We start from the raw sequence: 23,398 nt of genomic DNA, 5'->3' as shown, positions 1-23,398 counted from the left end.
ATAATTTGGGCTTCCAGCTCATAAAACCCACGAAAACAGGATTTAAAAAAATTTGAATATTACATGAAATCACACAGTAATTACACAGTGATACCATGGTCATTGAACCAGGTTTTGGTTCTTTTGGCAGTGTGGGCAGGTGCAAATCCTGGTGGAAAATGAAGTCAGCATCTCCATAAAGCTTGTCTGCTGCAGGAAGCATGAAGTGCTCTGAAAATGTCCTGGTAGACGGCTGCGTTGAGTGGACAGCACAGTGAACCAACACCAGCCGATGACATGGCTCCCCAAACCAACACAGACTGTGGAAACTTCATACTGGACTTCAAGCATCTTGGATTGTGTGCCTCTCCATTCTTCCTCCAGACTCTGGGACCTTGGTTTCCAAATGAGATGCAAAATTTGCTCTCATCAGAAAAGAGGACTTTGGTCCACTGTGCTTTATTAAATCCAGAGTCAACGCAGCCGTCTACCAGGACATTTTCAGAGCACTTCATGCTTCCTTCATTTTCCAGCAGGATTTGTACCTGCCCACACTGCCAAAATAACCAAAACCTGGTATATATATATATATATATACATATATATATATATACATACATACATATATAAAAATAAAACTGGCAAATACTGATATGATCACAGATATATCATGCATTCCTTGAATATGTCTTGAACATGAAGATAATTGTTTGCATCTTTATTCAACGGAATGAACAAAATATAAAAATCTATTTCTAAACAAATCCACATATTTCAAACATATCCAAGCATTATCTCAGTTGATTTACTTTTTCTCTAAAAAGGAGAAACAAACCAGATAAGCCTCCTAGAAGTAATCTGTACGTGGTGCCACACTTATAGCATAGCTTCAGATAATTTCATCTTTCCACCTCGACAGATGCTCTGAGGAGTGTTGTTTCAATGAATAAACACAGGGAGAGGTCTCAGATACTCTCTCGCCGTCAAAAGAACAGAAACAGCCCTGTCACCGCTCATCTTTGTACTTTCACGCTGACAGCCCTCTGCTCCACCACTTTAGTAAACTAAACTGTTCTCTAAACAGCCTGTGACAGCCTCTGTGATGTGAGCTTCAGCGTGCGTTTGATCCGGCAGGTAAGAGAGAAATCACAGCTCTGGAGGAAATCTCATTCTATCAGTAAGCCGTACGAGATCCGGAACATTAACACTGACGCTGGTGTAAACTTCAGACAGCCATTAGCACTAAGAAGGGTATCAATAATGCAACGCATTAGCCCAGTGTAGCAGGAGAAACGTAGAGACCTGCCACCTGCTGCCGGGGTTTTATGAGGAGATATGACTACCCCATGCAGCTCAGGGGTCATAAAAGCTACGCTAAGTGTTGTGTCAATAGCCTGACCAGAGGACATTAATCTTAACCAAAGTGTCTTGGCTACAGTTCAGCGAAGGAAAATACACAACCACAGCCAATAATAAGAGAGAATACACAACTCAAAATGACAGTACACTCAAAAAAGCTGCTAAACTGAAGCATACATACACAACCGGCCACAAGTTTGGAGTTGGTAAGATTTTTGTACGTTTTTGAAAGTATCTTATGCTTACCAAGGCTGCATTTATTTGATCATAAATACAAGAAAAAATGTAATATTGTGATTTTTTTTTTTTTTTTTTTTTTTTGGGATATATTTTAAAATGTAATTCATCCTGTGACGCAAAGCTGAATTTTCAGCATCATTACTCCAGTCTTCAGAGTCACATGATCCTTCAGAAATCATTCTAATGTGCTGATTTGATGGTCAGGAAACATTTCTTATTATTATCAATGTTGAAATCAGTTGTGCTGCCTAATATGTTTTTGGGAAACTGTGATACTTTTTTGTTTCCGGATTCATTGATGAATAGAAGGTTCAAAAGAACAGCATTTACTAGCATTTAAACAATGTAATAGTCACTTTTGATCAATTTATCGCATCCTTGTAGAATTATTTTCTTGTACATTTTTAACAAGTAATTATTCAAATGTAAATATCCAAATAAATTACCAGTTGACCTGGCATTGAACCATGAACTTTGCAAACATTGGCAAATCTAGCAATTCTTCCTGGGATGCATTTATTGTAGCCTTGGAAACTTTTTTCTCCCAGGGCAATATTAATCACCTGTGCAGCCTGACTCCTGAAAATTGCATGTAAGCCAGCCAATATGATTGCAGGTTGCAGTTTTAGGCTTTCTTGTCTGTCTGAGACTGAGATTGAGATCACCTCATGAACCTCGAGACTAACACTGACTTATAAAACATTCAAATTCTTCTCTGATATACCAGTTCGATCATTTGATATCCAAGTTTCCTCAAGTTCTCAGGACTGGTTAGATTCAGCGTGTGACTTCTGAGATGTTTGCATTGCCAGTGTCTCGCCTATTGCAAGCTGCAGGCTGTTGATAAGGAGTGAAACCCTGGGCTTTTCTTTGAGGACAGTAATAAAGCGAGTAACGGATACGCTCACACAGGCCTGTCTGAGCTCTTTGTGTGACAGATAGATAGGGGAGAATGCTGCCCACAACAATGGATTAACAGGCATGAAATGCCAACTTTAGAAACATAATTATTTGCTTTTTCTAGCCATTTCTTTTTCTCCAATTTACCTGCAATATTGGGAACTTTTCAGAAATATGGTGAAAACTACAACCTGATACTCAATGGTTAGGTGCTCAGGGCAATAATCACTCTAATATGATGATTTGGTGCTCAAGAAACATTTCTTATTACTATCAATGTTAAAAACAGTTGTGCTGCTTAATATTTTTGTGGAAATACATATTTTTTCCAGGATTTTTTGATGAACAAAGTTCAAAAGAACAGCATTTAATTGAAATAGAAATCTTTTGTAATAATGTAAAAGTTTTTACTGACACTTTTGATCAATTTAATTCAACCTTTCTGAAAAAAAAAAAGTGTAAACTACATTTCAAATCTTAACAAGCACTCGTTCAAAGGTAAATACTCACCCCCAGATGACCGTGCAATAAACCATGAACCTTGCTAACACTGACAAATACATTGATTTTTCCTTGGAAGCATTTAATGGTTGAGGCTAGACCTTGAGTAAATGTTGATGTTAACCTCAGCAGGTCAAACTAAATATTATATGACCTCTTTTATTTTATATGAGGTTTGAGGCTTTTTCCGCCAAAAATTGGGACATGTCCCAAGAACCCTCTTGTATACTTGAAAATCACCATTTTAAGGTGGCAGGGAGAGATATTTAATGCATTTACAACAAGTCTGTTTTCATGCTGTGTTTATTTAATGTTATATAATAATTTATCTAATTAAATACATGGTATCTGTGTGCTAATGTTTATTTTTTATTTTTAAAGTGTACCCTCTGTGTGGAAAGTGCTATTAATAACGTAAAACGAATAGGCACAAAGATACATTCCAAGTTGAAATGCACCCACTTTTCAGATTTTCCATGCATTCTGACACAACATCCAAAAATAAATTTCCTTGCTGAGTTCCACAGAAATAAAATGATCTTCCCAGTGATTATCATCCTGTCATATCACACAGGAATGTTCGGCTCTGGAAGCTCCACCTGTAGTTTACAGGGGTGAGAAATGACAGATACTCGTTGGCACAAGTCCAGTGGTGTCTTGACATCCAATAAAAAGCACCATCCAATAAAAAGCACTCATTATCCAAAACAACATCCACATGAGGTGGGATGCAAGGCACGAGGGATAAAGGAAAGTTGGGCTAGTAAATAAAACTCTGAATTTAACTTTGACAGGTGAGTCAATGTGGCATAAACATGGTAAGTAAATTAAACCGCCATCATTAAAAGTCAAGTACAGTATATTTAAATAGTAAATCAAAACAATGTACCATCCAATACAGTATGATAAATGTAACATTTGGTTACTGTTATTGTGGAGAGGAAAATAATCCTATTAGATGTGAAGCGGATTGCTGTGCTAGAAGAGGAGGCTAATTTTAGCATTCTTAATCAACACGGCTGTTTTTCTAGCTGTCTCTCTCTCTCTCTCTCTGGGAACTATGAATCTTGTTAACCATGTTCCATGATTCCAGGAAGTCATCTCTAAAAACACTTCTAATATTTCTATCCTTTAACAACTCACAGGTTCAGTTCCAGCCATTCTTAACCAGACTTTATAGATGACCTGTAAACAGCACATGAGCAGAGATGCAAAGCTCTTGTCCTGTGTCGTTCCTGAGCTTGTTTTGACACAGTACAGAGACATCCTGACTGTCTGGTGTTTGAATCCCTCTGCTAATGCCCTTAAGAGTTCCTCTTCCATCATCCTGACGCAGGGCCCTATATACGGGAATGCTTTTCTTGGCTTGATTTGATTATGAGCAATTTCCATGCTTGATTGAATAATACAACATTGACCTTGGCGGTTTCATTTATTTTTCATAATGACTCCCATTGTATGGTAAATATAATGCATAATGTAGAATTTCAGACATTGAGCAAACCTTTTTCCAAAGAAATGTAAAAAAAAACAACTACTACTTTAAAACTACTCACTTGTGAAATTGTGTTCAATGCATTACTATAACATGTATGGTCTGTTTTGGTTTCGTTTTCACTGTGTTGCCTGTCTCCAGTTAGTTTTCTTGGTTGTTAATTAGTTCTACACACCTGTTCTGTTTTTATCTTGATTACTCTCTCCATATATTTAAAGGATTAGTTCACTTTCAAAACAAATTTTGCTGATAATTTACTCACCCCAATATCATCCAAGATATCCATGTCTTTCTTTCTTCAGTCAAAAAGAAATGAAGGTTTTTGAGGAAAACATTCCAGGATTTTTCTTCACAGAATGGACTTCAATGGCAACCAACTATACCAATGTTCAAAGAAGGTTCAAATGTCCGTCTCAATGCAGCTTCAAAGTCTCTACACGATCCCAGGCGAGAAATAAGGGTCTTATCTAGCGAAACGATCGGTCATAAAAAAAAAAAATATATATATATATATATATACTTTTTAACCACAAATGCTCGTCGTGTGCAAAATGCAAATCTCTGAGATGTGCCACGCATTGCGTCATGACGTTGGAAAGGTCACGAGTCACGTCATCTATCTAAGTTATTTGTCTGTGTACTCCAGTTCAAAAAGGTAGGGAAGGGCGAAAAATTTCATCTCATTTTCTCCTCCAACTTCAAAATCGTCCAACATCTTTATTTTAATTTATTATTATTAATTTTTTTCGTGACCTTTCCAACGTGATGACGTAATATGTGGCGCATCTCAGAGATGGTACAAGATGGCCATTTGAAACACACACTTTTTAACCACAAATGGCCGTCATGTACCATGGTTATTAATATATATATGACCTATCATTTCGCTAGATAAGACCCTTATTTCTCGACTGGATCGTGTAGAGACTTTGAAGCTGCATTGAGACGGACATTTGAACCTTCTTTGAACATTGGTATAGTTGGTTGCCATTGAAGTCCATTCTGTGTAGAAAAATCCTGGAATGTTTTCCTCAAAAACCTTAATTTCTTTTCGACTAAAGAAAGAAAGACATGGATATCTTGGATGACATCGGAGTGAGTAAATTATCTGCAAAACATTTTTTGAAAGTGAACTAATCCTTTAAGCCCTGTGTTTCCTTAATTCCTTTGCCCAGTATCGTAAGTGTTTTTATTTAACAAATTCGTTAAAATTCGTTTAAATATTCGTACAAATTTATTAAATCCACACAGAAAACTCAGGAGATGACAGGATGAAACAATAAACACAACACAACCATGTTTAAACATGGCTGTGTTGTGTTTATTGTTTCATCCTGTCATCTCCTGAGTTTTCTGTGTGGATTTAATAAATTTGTTATCTACTCCTTCCGTCGTGTGTGTTACTAACTACAGCCATACGTGACTATACACTATGCACATATGAAATGCAAGAAACAATTCATAAACACAACAAATGAGCCTGTTGAATTACTATCCTTTTTCTGGCAGACTGAAAAGGTCACTTCAGGATTATCCCTGCAAAATACAATGGCTCTATTAATCATGACAGAATTAACATTTCATTTGCATACAGAATGCATATTCATGCACTTATATTTCTAATTATTTAACAAGTCATTAAAATGATTTACTCTCCTGACAAGAGCTTAATTTTCATAAACAGTATGAATGTCATATTAAACCAGACATAAAAAGGTCAGACGTAATGTCACCTGTTACTTGAGGACAGTATGCATTTTTTGGCATAACATTTCTGAAATTGAGCAATGCTGACTAAACATTTTAATTAAAAAGGATTACAATATTATTTGTTTTATATATATATAATTTAATACATAGAATAATAATAATATTTATATATAATTAACTATTGTAAAATATATTTTGTCTAATTAATAATATTTATTTAAATATGCAAATAAACTTGGTTGATTGATCTTTAATTAGACAAACAATTTTTGTTTTAAAGTCACCATGAAATCAAAAGTGCCAATTCTTGTTTATGGGATATTGCAGTATTTGTTATAACTGATTTATCCGTGCACATAATTATATATTTTTTTAATTCATGTTATCTCATAATCTTTAATCAAAATATCTTCCACTCCCTCTAACAGTGACATCTCTTCTCTTCTCTGATGACGTGTTTACGAGGGCGGGACAACCTGTCACTCACATGAGACTGACCAATAGCAAACCACAACCACTCAATCATTTCCCGATGGACAAAATCAAGTCCCGCCCTACAATTTTTCTTGTTTGAGAAGTTGTTTCACTTGGATATACATGTTACAATAGGGAAGAAAAGACTGACATGCTGACTGAAAAAAGGATTTTATTCAGTATTTCATTTTAAATCATCCATCTAATGAATCTCTTAAATCTCACCTAATAAAGACACTGGTAAGCTTCAGGCCTGTTAGACTGTAGTAAACACAATGAAGCCTAGTGAATGTTGCTAATAAGTGAATCAGTGGTTCTCCTTCACATCACTAATCCCGCCCCCACTCGTCTCACCGTCAGATCTCTCCTTTTATCTACTTCTCCAACTCCCATCCACTTCCACCCTCCGTCTCCATCGTTCCCTCCCCAGGGCTTACGTGGGCCATCTGTACGTAGCGTGAGACACTCTGGTGTTGGATTACAATTAGGTTACAGTGGTAATTGGTGATTATTAATACTCATCTCGAATATATTACCCGCAAGCCGTGGATGCTGAAATATGAATGCATCCTCAGGCGAGAATGTAAAATGTAAATTGTGGATAATCACTGCATTCTTGCTAAAAAAAAAAAAGAATTACACAGTCACTCTCTGAAAGCTTTGCCAGCAGATGTTGAGGTGATCTATCAATACATGCATATATAAAACATCTGACTTATTGAGACAAGATAATATTTACTTCAAATAATATACGTAATTAATGCCCAAACAAAACAAAATATATATGTATATTTTACAAACTGATTTACATACTGCCGCCTAAAAACATACAGATCAACGTTGTCTAACCAGAGCTATTAATTACAATCATAAAATAATGACGTAATAAAATAAGATAATAAATAGCTTCAAAACACATCATGTCATTTACTTATTCTGATGGTTGTGTAGGTCTTAATTTAATTTCCAATCCAATAAAGCTGGGGTTAAAATACTGAGGTGGGCTTGCATTGCACATCTTTACTTTGTAAATAATTCATCATTTAATATAAATCAAGCTGACCGGGAACAATAACCATCAATAATTCATACAGCCATTTCTCCGAGTGTCTGGCTTTTCAGAGAGCTCCTATATGATTTATATCAGAAGAAAACCTTTTTTTTTTTTTTTTAAGATAACACCGTTTATTTGAGTGATTAAATAAAATGATAATTTTAAGTGAAATTATACAGGAAGACCAAGATTTTGTGATCTTCATGTCATAGAGTTAGCTAATGAGAAGTGCATTGTAGGTGTTCAGGTGTAAAGAAATGAGCTCCAGGACTCTTCCTTCTTTCTCTAATGTCAACCAATGCCTGTCAATGTCAACAGAGTTTCTACAGTCAGTGCTTTGCTCTAGGCTACAGTACGGCATAAAAGGATCTAAGCCAATATGGGAATACACACACACACACACACACACACACACACACACACACTTACCCAGAGGGGCAACAGTCAAATTAAACCCACCTGCTTTGGCTCACAAAGGCAGCAGGATAAATTTAGCCCCTATAAAAAGGTACAATGTTACCTACACGGCCACTAAATGAGTTTTTGACATCTATACAGTATATAAAAAAAGGCAAATAGGCCAAGGTGACTGAATAGTTGAATAGTTGCATGAACACGACGACTAAACAGGAAACCAGTTATCCTCTGCGAAACACAATCAGATTACAAAAGATTTTTTTTTTAATCTACCATTTACCATCAAAATGTAAAAGTATCCTCGTATTTCCGTGGTTGCAGGACGTCCTGTATAGATCTGCTCAATTTTCTCACATTGCTATGGGGGTGCTGGCACCTGTGAACTCCCTGGAGAGAAAGACCATTAGAATATAGATTAAAGATGAATGTGTTGAAGACCTCTCAGCAACACAATCTGTTCTGCTGAGACACACTACAGACAGATCAACCAATCAAATTGCAGCTATCAAAGTGAAAGTGGAGATGCTGATGGATATAGTCTGTTTTTTTGTAGCATTAAGGACAAGGGATTTCCCAGGATGACCTTATAGGGATGGAAACCGTGTGCATATTAAGATTATTTGATCAAATGAAACCACAATGGATGGTTAATATCAAATGCAAAGATCACAAATGAACAACTGTTCAACGGTTCAAAAGTATTCATTCACAAAAAAATCTTTCAAATAAATCATGTTCTTTATTCTTCAAAGAATCCTAAATAAATGTATTAATGTTTCCACAGAAATATTAAGAAGCACAACTGTTTTCAAAATAAATTGATAATAATCAGAAATGTTTCTTAAACATCAAATCAGCATATTCAAATGAATTCTGAAGGATCATGTGACACTAAATACTGGAAAAATGATGCTGAATTTTCAGTTATTTTAAATTGTAATAATATTTCACAATATTACTGTGTTTATATTACGCTTATGTTTTTGTTAAATAAATGCAGCCTTGGTGAGCATAACAGACTTCTTTCAAAAACATCTAAAAAAAATCTTACCAAGGCCAAACTTTTGAATTGCAGTGTAACCAGAGATCATAGCGAATAAGGCACCGAAACAAGAGGAAAATGTGCTTTTGTATGCGTAGCAGAGATTTGAAATACCTGAGCATATGGCATCACGGCTGCCTCCTATAGTTTTCTTTAGACCTCCTCCCTTAGATACAGCACCAGCATATGTGCGTGTGCATATAAACGAGAGGGAATGTGTGCAACAAAACAAACATTACAGAGCAGATTATGTCTCTATTTCCATATGACATCAAGAGAAAACGAAAAAAAAATTGTTTCAAGTTTGTTTTAAAGAAAGAACTAAGGCGTCTATTCCATGGCTCATTTAAGTGAAGCCATGAATAAAAATCTAAAGACAAATGTTTGATGATATAAGTGACGATTCTATCCCTTGTGTTTCAGATACTGCTGTAGTTTCTATGCTATACATCAAGCGATGTCTCAAAAGCCATTATAAGAATAAGTATGTGCTAACTCTTTTAATAACATATCTTTCCATTTATCTTTATGGCAAGCATTCTGCGGCTTCTGGATATTGAAACTGCAAGTCATAGATGCATCCATCAAATGCGGTCTTAGATGTTTAAAAGCTTAAGTGCACATTGTCAAATAAGACCTTGACTCCTGCTGCCTCCCGTAACCTCCTGTCTTCCCCTCCCCCGTTTCTTCGTCTACGGCTGACAATCCCCCACACCGTTCGGCCTAGATGTAATTCACAGATGAATAATGGATGGACTTTCATCTCTCCTGGATTTGGGGTTCACTGCTCTAAGCTACTGTATCTGAGGCAGCTGCATTTAACATGAGATGTGGGATTCTCCTACAGTCCGCCTGACTGTATCTCTGTCTGACTGTGTGCTAGTTTAGGCACAGTCCATTCCTGTTTTGAAATGTTTCACCTCAGTAGGAGGAAGAGATTTGTGATATCTTACTACACAAACTCTTCTTTCATAAATACCTGTCCCTCAGCAACCACCATTTCACTTAAATGCATCAAACTTTTCTTTTCAAATGATTTTAGTATAAAAGCTGGCATTTTTTAAGACAACATGAAATTAAATTAATTAAAAAAAATGTTTTATGAAGCAAGTGTCCTTGATTTGATTGTGCATCAGTGTACATTTCTCAAAAAAAAAAAAAGCTTTAATAAAAATTATTTTTTTTTTACACCTCTGAAACAACTTTGGATAGATAGGAAAAAAAATAATTGTTAAATTAAATTAAATTAAATAGAGATACAATAAAATAAATAAACATATAAAATAAAGATAAAAAAAAAAAAAATTATATAGATAAAATAGGATAAAATAATAAAAAAAAAAAAAAAAAAGAAAAAAAAAGACAAAGAAAGATTAAAATAAACCAAATCAAATTCTGATAAATAAATGTAAAAAAACAATGTAAATGTACTCTACATGATTTTTTTCACTGAATTTCTTGGAAATATGTCTAAGTTAAATGTGTTGTGAACGCAAGTTTATTTAACAGACAGCATTTGAACTCTGCTAACCACTCATGTGTTTTTCCATCTTATAAACATCCTTCCCTAGCATAAATGTTTTAATATACAGAACAAATTCACTACATTTACAATAAACGTAATCCATGTTTATTTACGTCAGAGTTGATGCATTTCTTTCTCCACCAAGAAGGAAGTAAAAACAAACCAGCTAGTGCACAATTATCATAGTGCTCCACATCTGAGTAGCAGTCCATCAATAATGCAGGGTATGGGGGGTCTGGCACCAGGCTGATTCTGCGAAGCTAGCGGAACTCTTGAACTGCCTGGCCTCGTGTCCTTGGGCCAGCACAACCGGGGAACGGCGCACTCCCAAAGCTCCCCGATCGGAATCTGTGCTAATGAGAGCTTCTGCACCTCCACACGCGTGCCGAATAACAACAACAACAAGACCTCCTACAATTAAAATAGCCCATCACATGTCTGTCAACGGCAGGTTAAGACAGGATGGAGGGAGACAAAACTAAAAATACACCTCCGCAACACAAGAGTTGCAAGTAGGAAAATAAGCCACTATTATTTGTGCAACAGCTTTAATTAATTGGCTTACATGAACCTAGCATTCAAATGTTTTTAGGAAGGTTGTCCAGATGGTCAGTAAAATAGCTTATTCATACCTGATTAATTAGCAAACAAAGTAGTGAATGAAAGGCAAACGTAGTCAGATCTTTTTAAATACATATTGAAAAGCATTGTATTCATTGTGGCATTTGTGCATCAAGTGCACCTGAATCATTTAAATGGATAATTTAAAAAAAGCCTGAGAACCAGACAGTTTAGTCCATCAGAACACGTGTCTGTGAACTGTGTCCAGATTCAAAGTGGAAGTTATAGTATGATGCCGTTCGCTGCTCTTTGATCAGAACGAGCCCCAAACACTAATTACGCTGGCTGCTCTCTCAGCAGGCAACAAGCTGTTCACAGCTCTCCATGACAAGAGCCCTGCTCAGCTTTAAATGAGCTGTGTGAGTAGCATATACAACACGCACACACACATATATATATATATATATATATATATAATATATATATATATATATATATATAATTACATTTTTTTTCAATGTATCGTCAACTATTCACCATTAAAAAATAAATAAATACAGTGACAACAATAGGATGGTATTTTAGTACCTGTATATCTTACTTTTAACCAGATTTTTCCTTAAAGGTACACTAACTTTTTTGTTCAAAATTAACTATTTAAATAATAAGTCAATACATCTTCCAAAACGTAGTTTGTCTTACTCTGATTCACTATGTTAAGTCTATTACAAGTGTTTATATTTTAGGCCTGAAAGGATGGTTTTCATTAGCCTGGTTAAAACCAGACCATTCTCAGTAGTAACTGAGTTATGGTCTGGCAAAGCTTCATTAATAACTCATTTCCAAAGAGCGTCACCAACGTCACGCATTTGAGCGTCACCAACGGACGTCGCTCAAATGACTCTGGGCGCAATTGGATAGACCTAAAACCAATCAGAGCGATCGTCATCGTGTAAAGCCATATGCTGCATCCCAATTCGCCTAAGTTACACTACGCCATAAAAGTATGTACTCTTTTTGTGAAGAAAAGGTATTTACTTTTGAATGTGTAGCAAAAAAGTAGGCAAGCTTTGGGACATACTGCTTCGTCATCTTTATCGGACGGATCTGTCGCGTGCATCCTGTCACTTAAACTGCCCTGTCAATCATCTTGTCACAGTTAAAATCCTCTATCTAATTTAATTTCCTACCGTTTCGGAGAGAAATGTAGTAGCACGTTCATCTGCCAGTGGGTCTTTCATGGAGACTGTCCTCATGTGTTTGCAATTTGAATATAATAATGCATTTAAAAGTTGGTGCGCTTCACCAACGGACGTCGCTCAAATGCCTCTGGGCGCAATTGGACAGACCTAAAACCAATCAGAGCGATCGTCATCGTGTAAAGTCCGCCTCAACGTTTCTGATTGGTGCCTCGATTTGGACGGATTAGAAATCGGCTTGAATGAGCTCTTTGCCAGACTACTTGCAGAGCAAATCTAAATTTGCCAGAAGTTTGTCCCAGGCTAGGTTTTCATGGGAAATTGCGTACATGTGTCACTCACCCGTATGTGTCGCGTCATATCCGTAAATAGAGAAAAGTTGCTCTGTCTTTTTCTTTTTTTAGTTATGAGAAAGAACAACATTCATCTGCACAATCACAAAGAGCCAAAGCACAACCAAAACAACGTTCTTCCATAAAATACATGCAGTTTTGTTTGTTAACCGCCAGAGGGCCAAAAGTTACACAGTGTACCTTTAAGTGCACTATATAATAATAATTAACAATATTAATTTACCAATCTAATAGAAGCATCAAAATCTGCTTTAAAATTGACTAATAACCACCATGACAATACAGGTGGCAATAACAAAAATGAGAAAAAGTCAAATATAATCTAATGTGTCATACAGGAACTTCTGGGAATATCCTTTGAATTTTTGCACAGTAAATTATATGGGAATTTATAGTTTTTACTTGCAACGTTCAACCATTTATAATTTTTCTGCGTATATGGTAACTTACAGTTAATCAATTAACAGGTTTTTATTTTAGCATTTTTACAGGTTTTTTTCTGTAAAAATTACTAAATTACAGTGTAAAAAGATCATTATTTAAATGCACTTGACTCAAATGTATGTGACCCCTAGATACAAGATCCAAGGTCATCCAGTCCCCCTGCTTACTGCTCTATACAGAGCAGGACTCTAAATGGTTTCTTATGTCCCCGTGTTCATTGCAACCAGAAAGATCATTTCACCTCATCTCTCTCGCTCTATTATTGGAGATGTGCCCGAGCAGCCAGCCAAACAAGAGCTTAACCTATAGAGCAGAAGAAGATGCACACAGTTGCCTTTCTGCTAGTATTGATTCAGCATCATTAAACCTTCAAAGGCTGGAGAATTCAATAGGAATGTGTCTGAATCTTTCCATTCAAAGACCGAGACATAAAAAAAGAGATCTCAGATACTATAGTCCATGAAGAGACATGCTAAACCACTGGATATATTTAAAGAATACTCAATGAGGAAAAATGCAAGGACTTGATTTTATCCATCTGGAACTGACTGGATTGTGAACACTGATTTCTAGGCTACATGAAAAGTGGTTGAAGGGGTTGAAAAATAAAAGGGCCATGTGATGTCAACTAAAAAGGAAAATAACAACATAAAAAAAAAGAGAGAGAATGGACTGTTGATGGTCATGTGCTTCTTCCTGTCTGTGGGCGGTTCTTGCCCAAAATAAACAGCAAAGTGTATACCAGAGAGCCAGTTTCCCACAATTTTCTATTTGCACTGTGGCCATAAACACAAACACTCTCTGTATCTTAATATCTAATATCACTCTCTGTTTATCTTTAAATGTAGTAATTTCTAGTCGTTTGCTGGCTTTAGCACATAACAGAGCTGACAACAGCACTAGCTTCACAAGCACAGCAAATCTCACTCATTGGACTTTATTCATAAAACATGAGCATACTGTTTTTTTGTGTAAATCGTACATAAAACCATTCTGCCATACATTTTTGAATTCATGAAAGTGTTCATATTTTCAAAATCTTCGTACGAAAATAAGACGCTATTTTTTACCATAAATATATATAATAACAAAACGAATGAGTTAACTAAATGTGTGTTACCTGTGAAAAAAAACTGACAAAAAATGAACAAAAATGATTGAAAACAGCTGTGTACATTTTATTGCAGATCTGTTTGTGAATCCTAAAGAAAGTTTTCAGAAAGGTCCATTTACTTGCAAATTACTTTTTTTATGAATGTTTCATAAATGAGGCCTATAGCTGTGATTACTGTAGTTATTTTTCTGAATTAATGCTCAATTCGTCTGGCCAAAACAAAAGAAAGCAAGCAAGCAAGCGCTCATATTTACTTCAATGCTGTCTTGTCTTTAATTAAAACTGCAGGGCTCAGACAAAAGGCCCGCAGTGCAGGTTAAATACTCCAAATCCATAAAAGTCTTGGAAGAAGCACACACAGGCCATATAAATGCACTAACCCCAATTACATTTAAACTGATGAGTTTTAAACTGGCAAGTTAAGCAGAGAGACATGACTACAATGTTATCGCTCACTGGTGGGAGTCAGATGACCTTTAGGTAACCATGGGCAAACCATTACTATTACAAAAGTATATAGTGTCTTGACAAAACCCTCTGGCTCAAATTCATATTTACACATGCTAATGAGCTTTGTTTGCCACAAATGTGCCATTTACTCCGCTCACAAGTGATATGTTAGCATGTTGTTCAGCTAATGACTCAAAACTCAAATCAACATAAAATATTGTAAAATAGTTTTATTGTCATTTTTAATCAGACCGAATAACTTTTATACATTTACATTTACATTTATTCATTTAGCTGACGCTTTTATCCAAAGCGACTTACAATTGCTATATATGTCAGAGGTCGCACGACTCTGGAGCAACTAGGGGTTAAGTGTCTTGCTCAGGGACACATTGGTGTCTCACAGTGGATTCGAACCCGGGTCTCTCACACCAAAGGCATGTGTCTTATCCATTGCGCCACCACCACCACCCCCACCCCTACCCCTACCCCTACCCCTACCCCTACCCCTACCAATCAATTTTATCAATGCTTTTTGGTATTCTGTATATCACTGAACTTGGATTGCTTTCTTTATGCTTCCCTTAAAATGGGAATCATCTTAAAATGGAAGGCAGCACACTAGGTTTCGGTACACTAAAGGCCGGTTCACACCGAACTTGTTTTTGCTAGAGTCATGTTTTTAAAAGTTTAGACATTTTTAGAAAGCCATGTCATGCGCTGCATTAGACATGAGGGGCGAGAGTGATGGTTAAAGACGTCCGTCTAACACGTTTACATTGAAAAAGTAGCACAGTGGGATGGAAAAAAGCATTCTGTGTGATTGGCCCCTAAGTTTGCCACAAATAAAGGGGTATTGCATAAGGGTCCACAGCAAGTTTACAGTGATCTTTCATCCTCTGTCTTTCAAAGCATTTATAAAAACACTCACGTACATCAGCCCTATTTCCGTGCTCAAACGTTTTAGCATACTGAGTCGATCTGTGTTCCTGACACTCTGAACTGCCCCTCTCTCAATATTGAGCCTTCAATATGACTCTATCAAATCAAGCCAGAGAGAAAGAGAAAGAGGGCCGTAATAACCCAATAAATTGCCTCCCTGGGGCATCAGTGTGTTCACAGAATATCAAAACTCCTCTTTCTTACACTCTGCAGAATGTGAAGGAAAAAAGCTTCCTCGTAAATCTAGCAGCGGTAATTAGTGTTCCGGGGGAGGTTTATTTAATAAAATCATCACTTGATCTCAACAGGCTTTGACATTGCAAACCTGTATGTGAAAAACTACTGCGTTAAGCCTCACAAATCACGTTAAGAGTTTTGATAGACATGAAACTTAATATAAAAGCCACATGACAGGTGCTTCAATAAGTCTGTCTATTTTTCAGCTCTATTTTCCTCTCTTTCATTCTCCATCAATCCACTTTCCCAACAGAGGGATATCAAAGCGGTTTAAAAAAGGAAAAGAAGAGACCGCACCACAGCTGTGGCGATACTGGAAACTGTGTGAGGCTTCGGATGAATGCTGGGAAAGCGAGGAAGCCATTGATCTTTATGGATTAGTTCTGATATGCTGGGTTTAGACACGGGCATTGCAATATCATACTGGCCACATTACCATTATGATTTGAATTAGCTTAATCCTGTGCTTGCAGGACATCACAACTGTTATTCAGTTGATCTCCCACTTGAATTTAAGGTAAAAAGTATTCAAGGTATGTGTTCTGGTTCTTAGATATTACTTAAAGGCATAGTTCACCCAAAAATCCAAACCTACGGAGCCCCTAAAGGGACATGGTGAAAATATGAGATGGATGAGAAGTGTTCCCTTGCAAAGCCTTTTGCATTCTGGTGAGAAACTTTGGGTTCATGTGCAAAGAGCTCAAATGGTTTAGAGAGTGAACGCAAAGTTTCTTGGGGGAACGCAAAACATTTGCGAGAGAACGCATTGGCTTATTATTTTCCCTCCAATTTCATTTTTTCCCCCACCACCCATGTCTCTTTAAAGCAGAACTCGGCAACTCTAGCGAACTCTAGTCACTTCTTCGCTGATTTTCCCTTTTGTTGTCGCATGTTTTCCCCACGAGCTCTCCTAACAGCTGTGGGGCGTATATTTCACAACACTGTCGTAAAAAACTCACTTGCGGCGGCCTCCTCCCCCTCTCTACCGCTGCTCATGTGCGTTTGTTATGATCGGAGCAAGCCAACTGTATCGCGTGGAGCTATGTCTACCGAGGTGAGTAATACATCATACATGCGTGTGTGTTTATGTCGAATTGCCGTAAAGCAATTCGTGTTTCGCGCTCGTTCTCGTTCTCGCTTCTCAGAGACTTCCAATTTCTATCTTGCCGGGACGGTAGTCCCCAAGTTGCAAGGTTGGTTTTCCGCCTGGGAACGCTGGGGGGAGCGGGGAAAGTCACCAATATCACCAGAACAGGTTGTTTAACCATCCAAATGATTTCTAGACAGTTTTATAAGTTAAAAAAGTTACCAAGTTCTGCTTTAAAGGCTCCGTGCAAACCTGTATGAGTTTCTTTCTTCTGCTGAACACAAAAGAAGATATTTTGAAAAATGTTGGTAACCAAACAGTTCATGTGCCCCATTGCCTTCCATAGTTTGGGAAAAAAAGTTATTATGAGTGTTTTTAAATATTAAATGTGAATTTAATGTATTTAAAGGGGAAAAAAAAGGGGGAAAAAAGGGGAAAATAGGCCATAAGCATGCACAATTCTATATCGAACATTGATCAAATGTATCTATCCAATATCAATAAAATATCAACCGTTCTGGCCACACACACACAAACATTTTATATATATATATATATATATATAGAGAGAGAGAGAGAGAGAGGGCAAAATAAGAGAATTTTGTATGCCAGTAAGCAAAGCCCAGTTAAAATGCAGCTCAGGCTTTCCCTCTTTTCCACCCAAAACGTTTCTAACACAATAAATCTGTTATCCTGACGAACAGACATGCCAACTTTTCTTTCATTTCCCACCTCAACGGAACCCTGAATTCCAAAAACAAGGTCAAAGTGGCCTCCACACACACACACACACAGAGTCTGACAGAGACATTCAGAAGCACTGACTGGAAAGAACATCTCTTCTTTAGTTTGACAGGACCTTACAAACACACACACACACCATCTCCTGAGGGCTGTTAGTTTTTAGTTCCCCCGAAAGATGGATGCTAAACTGCGTGGACCTTTTACAGGTGTCTGGCACTGTTATTAATGGCTTGCTCAGTCTTGTTTCTGGCAAAATATACTGTCCTATTACTCATGACCCAGTTAACTGACTCATAGGACACTTTAGACTAAAATTCACATCATATCATTTCATAGCACACAAAGCCTGTTGTGTCATGCTTTGCCATGTAATAACACCACAAGAAATCAAGTCATAAAACAGCGATACTCTGGCTAGAGGAGCGGATTCATAAAATACTTCAAAGATCACCAGTAACGCCTCTATCCAAACATTCACCTTGACATATACGCATACGCAACATAGGAGGCAAAAATATTAATTTAAAAGTACTAGAATCTCACTTTGAGACTAAATGACCTGAAACCCAAGAACTTTGTTTACTACTTTGCGACAGTGCTTTAGATAAACCATTTCCCCGCCACACCCCGTCACTCTCACGCCTCATGTATTAATTATAGCTATGCCGAGCTGCCCCACTGTCTTGCAAAAGATGTGGCAGTGCTGCTGAAATGTCCTCTATTTATAGTAAGGAGTTCGTTCTGGGGTGGTGGGGACGAGTACGGGATGGAAAAAGGGTTTGGTCGGTTACATGTTCAGAAGGGATTTTCCTTACCTTCTATGGATGGGGCCTGGTCCTGGGCCGCATACAGCATCTCCTTGAAAGCCTGCGTCAGAAAAATAGATACGATAATGATGAGATCACAGTCTTGTGGTACAGGTCAGTGGGGCAATGATGTACAGTATTCTTACACACTCCATTAAAGCAACTTGTTATGGCAAAGATGGTTCACTTGGCTGGATATGTAAGCTAATTGAGGTTACTTCAAATGTTGACCTAATATGCTATAAGGCCATCTAGCATGATTTTGTTACTTTAAACATGAATATTAAACTCTTTGTGTGAAATGTCTTTCAGTTCTCTGGGAATATGGTTACCTACTTCTGTTAGCATGTCATTAACCTTGAAGATAATGAAAATCGCTGGACAATTATGCGTGATCTGTATGATTTTTCAGAAAACATGTTACTCTATCCCAATGGTAGATTCCCAAAGATGATAGATTCACCTTTAGGGCTGCCTCAGTAATTTGAATGCATTTCATTTTATGTCAGTAAGATTATTCTCAGTAATGGGTGCGGTTTCATTCAAGATGGGAGATAATGCAGCATTATGAAAAAAGTGGAAAGCATCTTAAAGTTAAAATGCACATTTAAAAACATGCTAGAATGGTTTTTCTTAATGCAAAATGTGCAGTTATTGCAAAGTTCGGGGCAATTACATTTTTACCTGAATTATTTCCACATTCATTAATTAATTGGAATACTACATAAAGGTAAAAGGTACCCAAGCTATTTCAACATATCAAATGGGTCTTTCAATGTAAAATCAATACAATTTTGGAAACTTCCCCAGCTCAAATGTTTGATTTTTTGTAATATATATATATATATATATATATATTTATTTTTTTATTTATTTTTTCTGAAGAAAGACACACATAAATAGTGATGAAAGCTAAAATGTTCAAAAATGGGAAAAGCACTTTTCCCCCCAAGTTTACATGCCTGTAACTCAGTTAAGATATCTTAATATTCTTTTATAATTTGGTTTTTAACAAACATTTATTTTGGTATCTTAATTTTAAATGCCCTATATGGTTCAATCCCAGAGTTATGGAGATCTTTATGCGGCTTCTTAAGTAAATTGTGTACATTTTCAGTGGTAAAAAAACAAATGTGGTTCACTTGGATTCTTCTCTGGTGATTTCTTGGATTTATGTATTTCTTTCACCACAAAAAAAAAAAGGATCAAAATAAAAAATTCTATAGGGACCTCTGGTTGAGTTGACATGGAATGACCCAAATAATATTTTTTACATGATTAAAACAAGGTAATTTAGCCAATCAAGCTAATTTTCTTTATCTGACTAAATATATTTACAATGGAGGATTACAGACTCACTTCTCTAAATAAATAAACAAATAAAAAGATCTATCGGATGTAGCCCAGAAAAACATTTATCAGCACTCAGGGGGCGAAACATTATCTGGTGATTTTCTACACAAGCTCATGTCAGTGCGGGGAACTGCTCAGTCAATATATAGCGTAAATTGAAATGCATATCTTGACACAATAAAAGACGAATCGCAATCAAGAACATTTATTTGCTAAGCAGAAGACATCCCTAGATCAAGCTGAACGCTAACCAAGACAATTAGGGCTGTATATGAAGACTTCTTTTCACTATATACAAATCTCACACTCAAGGTCAAAGCCTGGCCAGTGTGTCTGCCAATGAAATAAGAGAATCGCTGCATTGCCATGGCAATAATGATGATGACACAAAGGCTAGTCGTGCTCTCTGGAGTATTCAAGTTATACAACCAATAACTGAAACCAGGATACACGCGCACTATACATCTGCTCTTCCTTCAGAAATATGTGTGCATGCGTCTGTGTGAGATTTGGCCAGATCTTTGCGTCCAGCGAGCCTGACAGCAGATGTCATCCCAGTGGGAGAGGGAGCACAAGTCGCTGTGTGTATATGTGTCTGTGTGTGTAAGTGTGTGTCAGTGCATGTGTGAACAGCAGGTCTGTGAAGTCAGCCAGCAAAGATCCATACATCCCAGCCAGTAAGCAGACCTACTGCTTTGAAGAATATGAAGAAACAAGCCACATATTCTATATATATATATATATATACACACACACACACACACACAGGCAAGTATCACTAGATATTGCTCATACTTAGGGTTAGTGATTTACTCTAAACCCATTATCTAAATACATTTAAGCTTAAAAACTTGTACTGTTCTGCCTCAGACATGAATTATACCTCAAATGATCATATAACATTTTCCACCAGTGGACAATAAAACAGGCTAATTAAATCTTATAGATGTACTTTAAAGGAAGGATCAAAGTCATATTTAGGGATCACAAATATTTGTGGGTGCATGGGCTCTACTGATTTGCAATCTACAAAAGCCCAACATTTCCTAACAATGCCTTAGCAACAGCCCAGAACACACTAGCAACCACATTCATTTTCTCCACAAGGAAATTGATTTTGAACAATAACTTAAAACCTTTAAAGACAGACCTACTGTGAGCTACGAGGTTGTTAATCCATATTTGTTTCTGCTCAACTGTCAGCTTGCGTTATTTCTGGTTATTTTTTAATAATCATTTCAACAGCAGAATTCCTGGTGAAAAACTAAATTACCCATGATTCTGAACAGAAAATTACACCAATCAGAGAGTTTAAAAAAGCAACACACTCCAAAAGAGCTTTTTAGCTCCGCCCACTCCCAATGAAGCACCGCAAATAATGTAATCTCCCTATACTTTCAAAATATAGAAATACTCTATATTTGCATATTTCGCAATAAACTTAAAATATATTGTTTTTATGTATAATCAATGTTTGTCAATATTTTACGGTATACTCCTCCATCGTTTTTCATTTGATTATGCTGTTTCCAATGCTTCATGGGATTGTAGTTCTTTCCCTCACTAAAGCCGTTAAGTACACACAGTTTTGTCTCTATATATATATATATTTTTTTTTTTTTTGCTTCAAATCAAAGTTTGTAGATTCACCTCATAGCTGAGTGGCCTGGTTCATGGCTTATAACTTAACTTAAACAAAGACTTTTTAAAAATCCCTATGGGAGAAATTAATAAAATAAATAAAAATCTGGAACCAGCGCTGCTGAATAAGGCACTCTATTAGCAACTGCATAGCAACACCCTAGCAACGGCCATAAACACACCATCTTTCTCACTCTCTCCTTCTCCCTTCTGTTCTTAGTCAGGCTTAAAAGTCAAATAAAAGCGATTTAGCTATTTAATATGCACAGCCCGAAGTGTGAATCCTAATTAATTTATCACTCAATCAGTTTGTCAATTTATCAACAGAAAGACTAAACGATTCATCAACCTTCTTTCACCCTTCTACTACTGCAATGCTCTTTCCATCTTAGCATGTAATTCACTTGATATTTCATAATATTTCCAAGGTCATCCTTTAAATATGTAACTATGTTATGTAAAGTATAAAACAATAAATATTTTGTCTTGTTCAAAGTTTTAAGGGAAGGATTAGGTAAGGAAGTTTGGCCCTTTAAGAAGTTCCTCGTTCCTCAGGTTCCTAAAGCCAGTTTATGGACTCAGTTTTATTGCTCAGAGCCTGTGCGGCTGCTTCACATTGACTTTCTGTGGCGCTGTCAGCCACTGGCGGCAAAGCAATACATGAGCAGAGACAGAGTCCATAGTTATCATGGCTTAACTGCTCACAGAGGGACTTCAATGACCAAACATTAATAAATTCGGCTTTTCTTTGGGATACACTCTATAAGACAGAGCTGTATCACATTGTATTAAATGTAGCTGAAAAAAATATGTTCGTCTTCATCTTGTAAATCAGAGCTTAGACTCTCACTACTGCACAATCTGTCACTGTATGTAAAAAAATAGAGCCAGACAGTTCATTGATAAGGCTGTACAGTGCTGGAAAGGATATTGCTAATCTGTCTGTGTCACAAACGGCATAAACACAGTTCACAAATCCATTTAACATTCCCTGTAGTGTCAAATGACGGGCTGAACATTATGAATTAAACTATTTTCCTTGAGTCCTTTGTCTTGTCCTTGACAGATCAAGCTGGAATCTCACTGCAGTCCGTTCGCACATGCAAATTGGCACATTCGGCCAGTAACTGAGGTTTGACGGTGAAAGTCAGATGCAACAGATATAGAGGCACCATGCCACTAAATCACTTGAGAATATCTGCATGTCATTTCTATTAAATGGTCAAAGACTAATCAATCTGCCAAACTATGTGAAAACAAAGAATTACTACAGAATAGACTGGATAAATACATTTTGTTTACAATAGATGCAGTAGTTCATGGTTCTCCGTCTGATTACAGATTCAGTGCTCCAGACAAAGGATTTCTCCTGCTTTGCGCCAAGACGCACGCTGAAGCCCTGACCATCCATCATCACACAACAAATACCATTGATTTATTGTCTAACTGTGCAGTCAGTCAATAATTTCACAGCACAGAAACAATAAATAAATCAACATGAGATTAAAACCTGGCTTGAAATCCTTCATTATTCAACAGTTTGAATGACCAGTTCAACATTTTTTTTTCAAAACTAATTACATGTCACTAATACTACTACAAATAATAATAATAATAATAATAATTCCTCAGTTAATTTTAATTGAGAATGTTCTTCTGATTCATTTTAAATGAGAATGAAATTGTTTTATTTTAGGCAGAATTACATCCTCCTAAAGCTGAGGCTTGACAGTGGGGCATGTTATATTTAGCGATCGATATACCATGAATC

General features: G+C 36.7%; 1 protein-coding gene across 1 annotated transcript in view; it reads right to left on the bottom strand.

The window, feature by feature from the left end:
- The window catches only part of xpr1a (xenotropic and polytropic retrovirus receptor 1a), a 73,311-nt gene that overhangs the window by 48,375 nt on the left and 1,538 nt on the right, over positions 1–23,398 (bottom strand). Inside the window, exon 2 of the mRNA XM_084388538.1 lies at positions 18,643–18,694. Within this exon, the coding sequence (XP_084244664.1) occupies positions 18,643–18,694 (52 nt within the window). The remainder of the gene's footprint in view (positions 1–18,642; positions 18,695–23,398) is intronic.

This window comes from Rutilus rutilus, assembly GCF_951802725.1.
Source record: "Rutilus rutilus genome assembly, chromosome: 19".
Classification (NCBI taxonomy): Eukaryota; Metazoa; Chordata; class Actinopteri; order Cypriniformes; family Leuciscidae; genus Rutilus; species Rutilus rutilus.
This window is presented reverse-complemented; position numbering and strand designations above follow the sequence as displayed.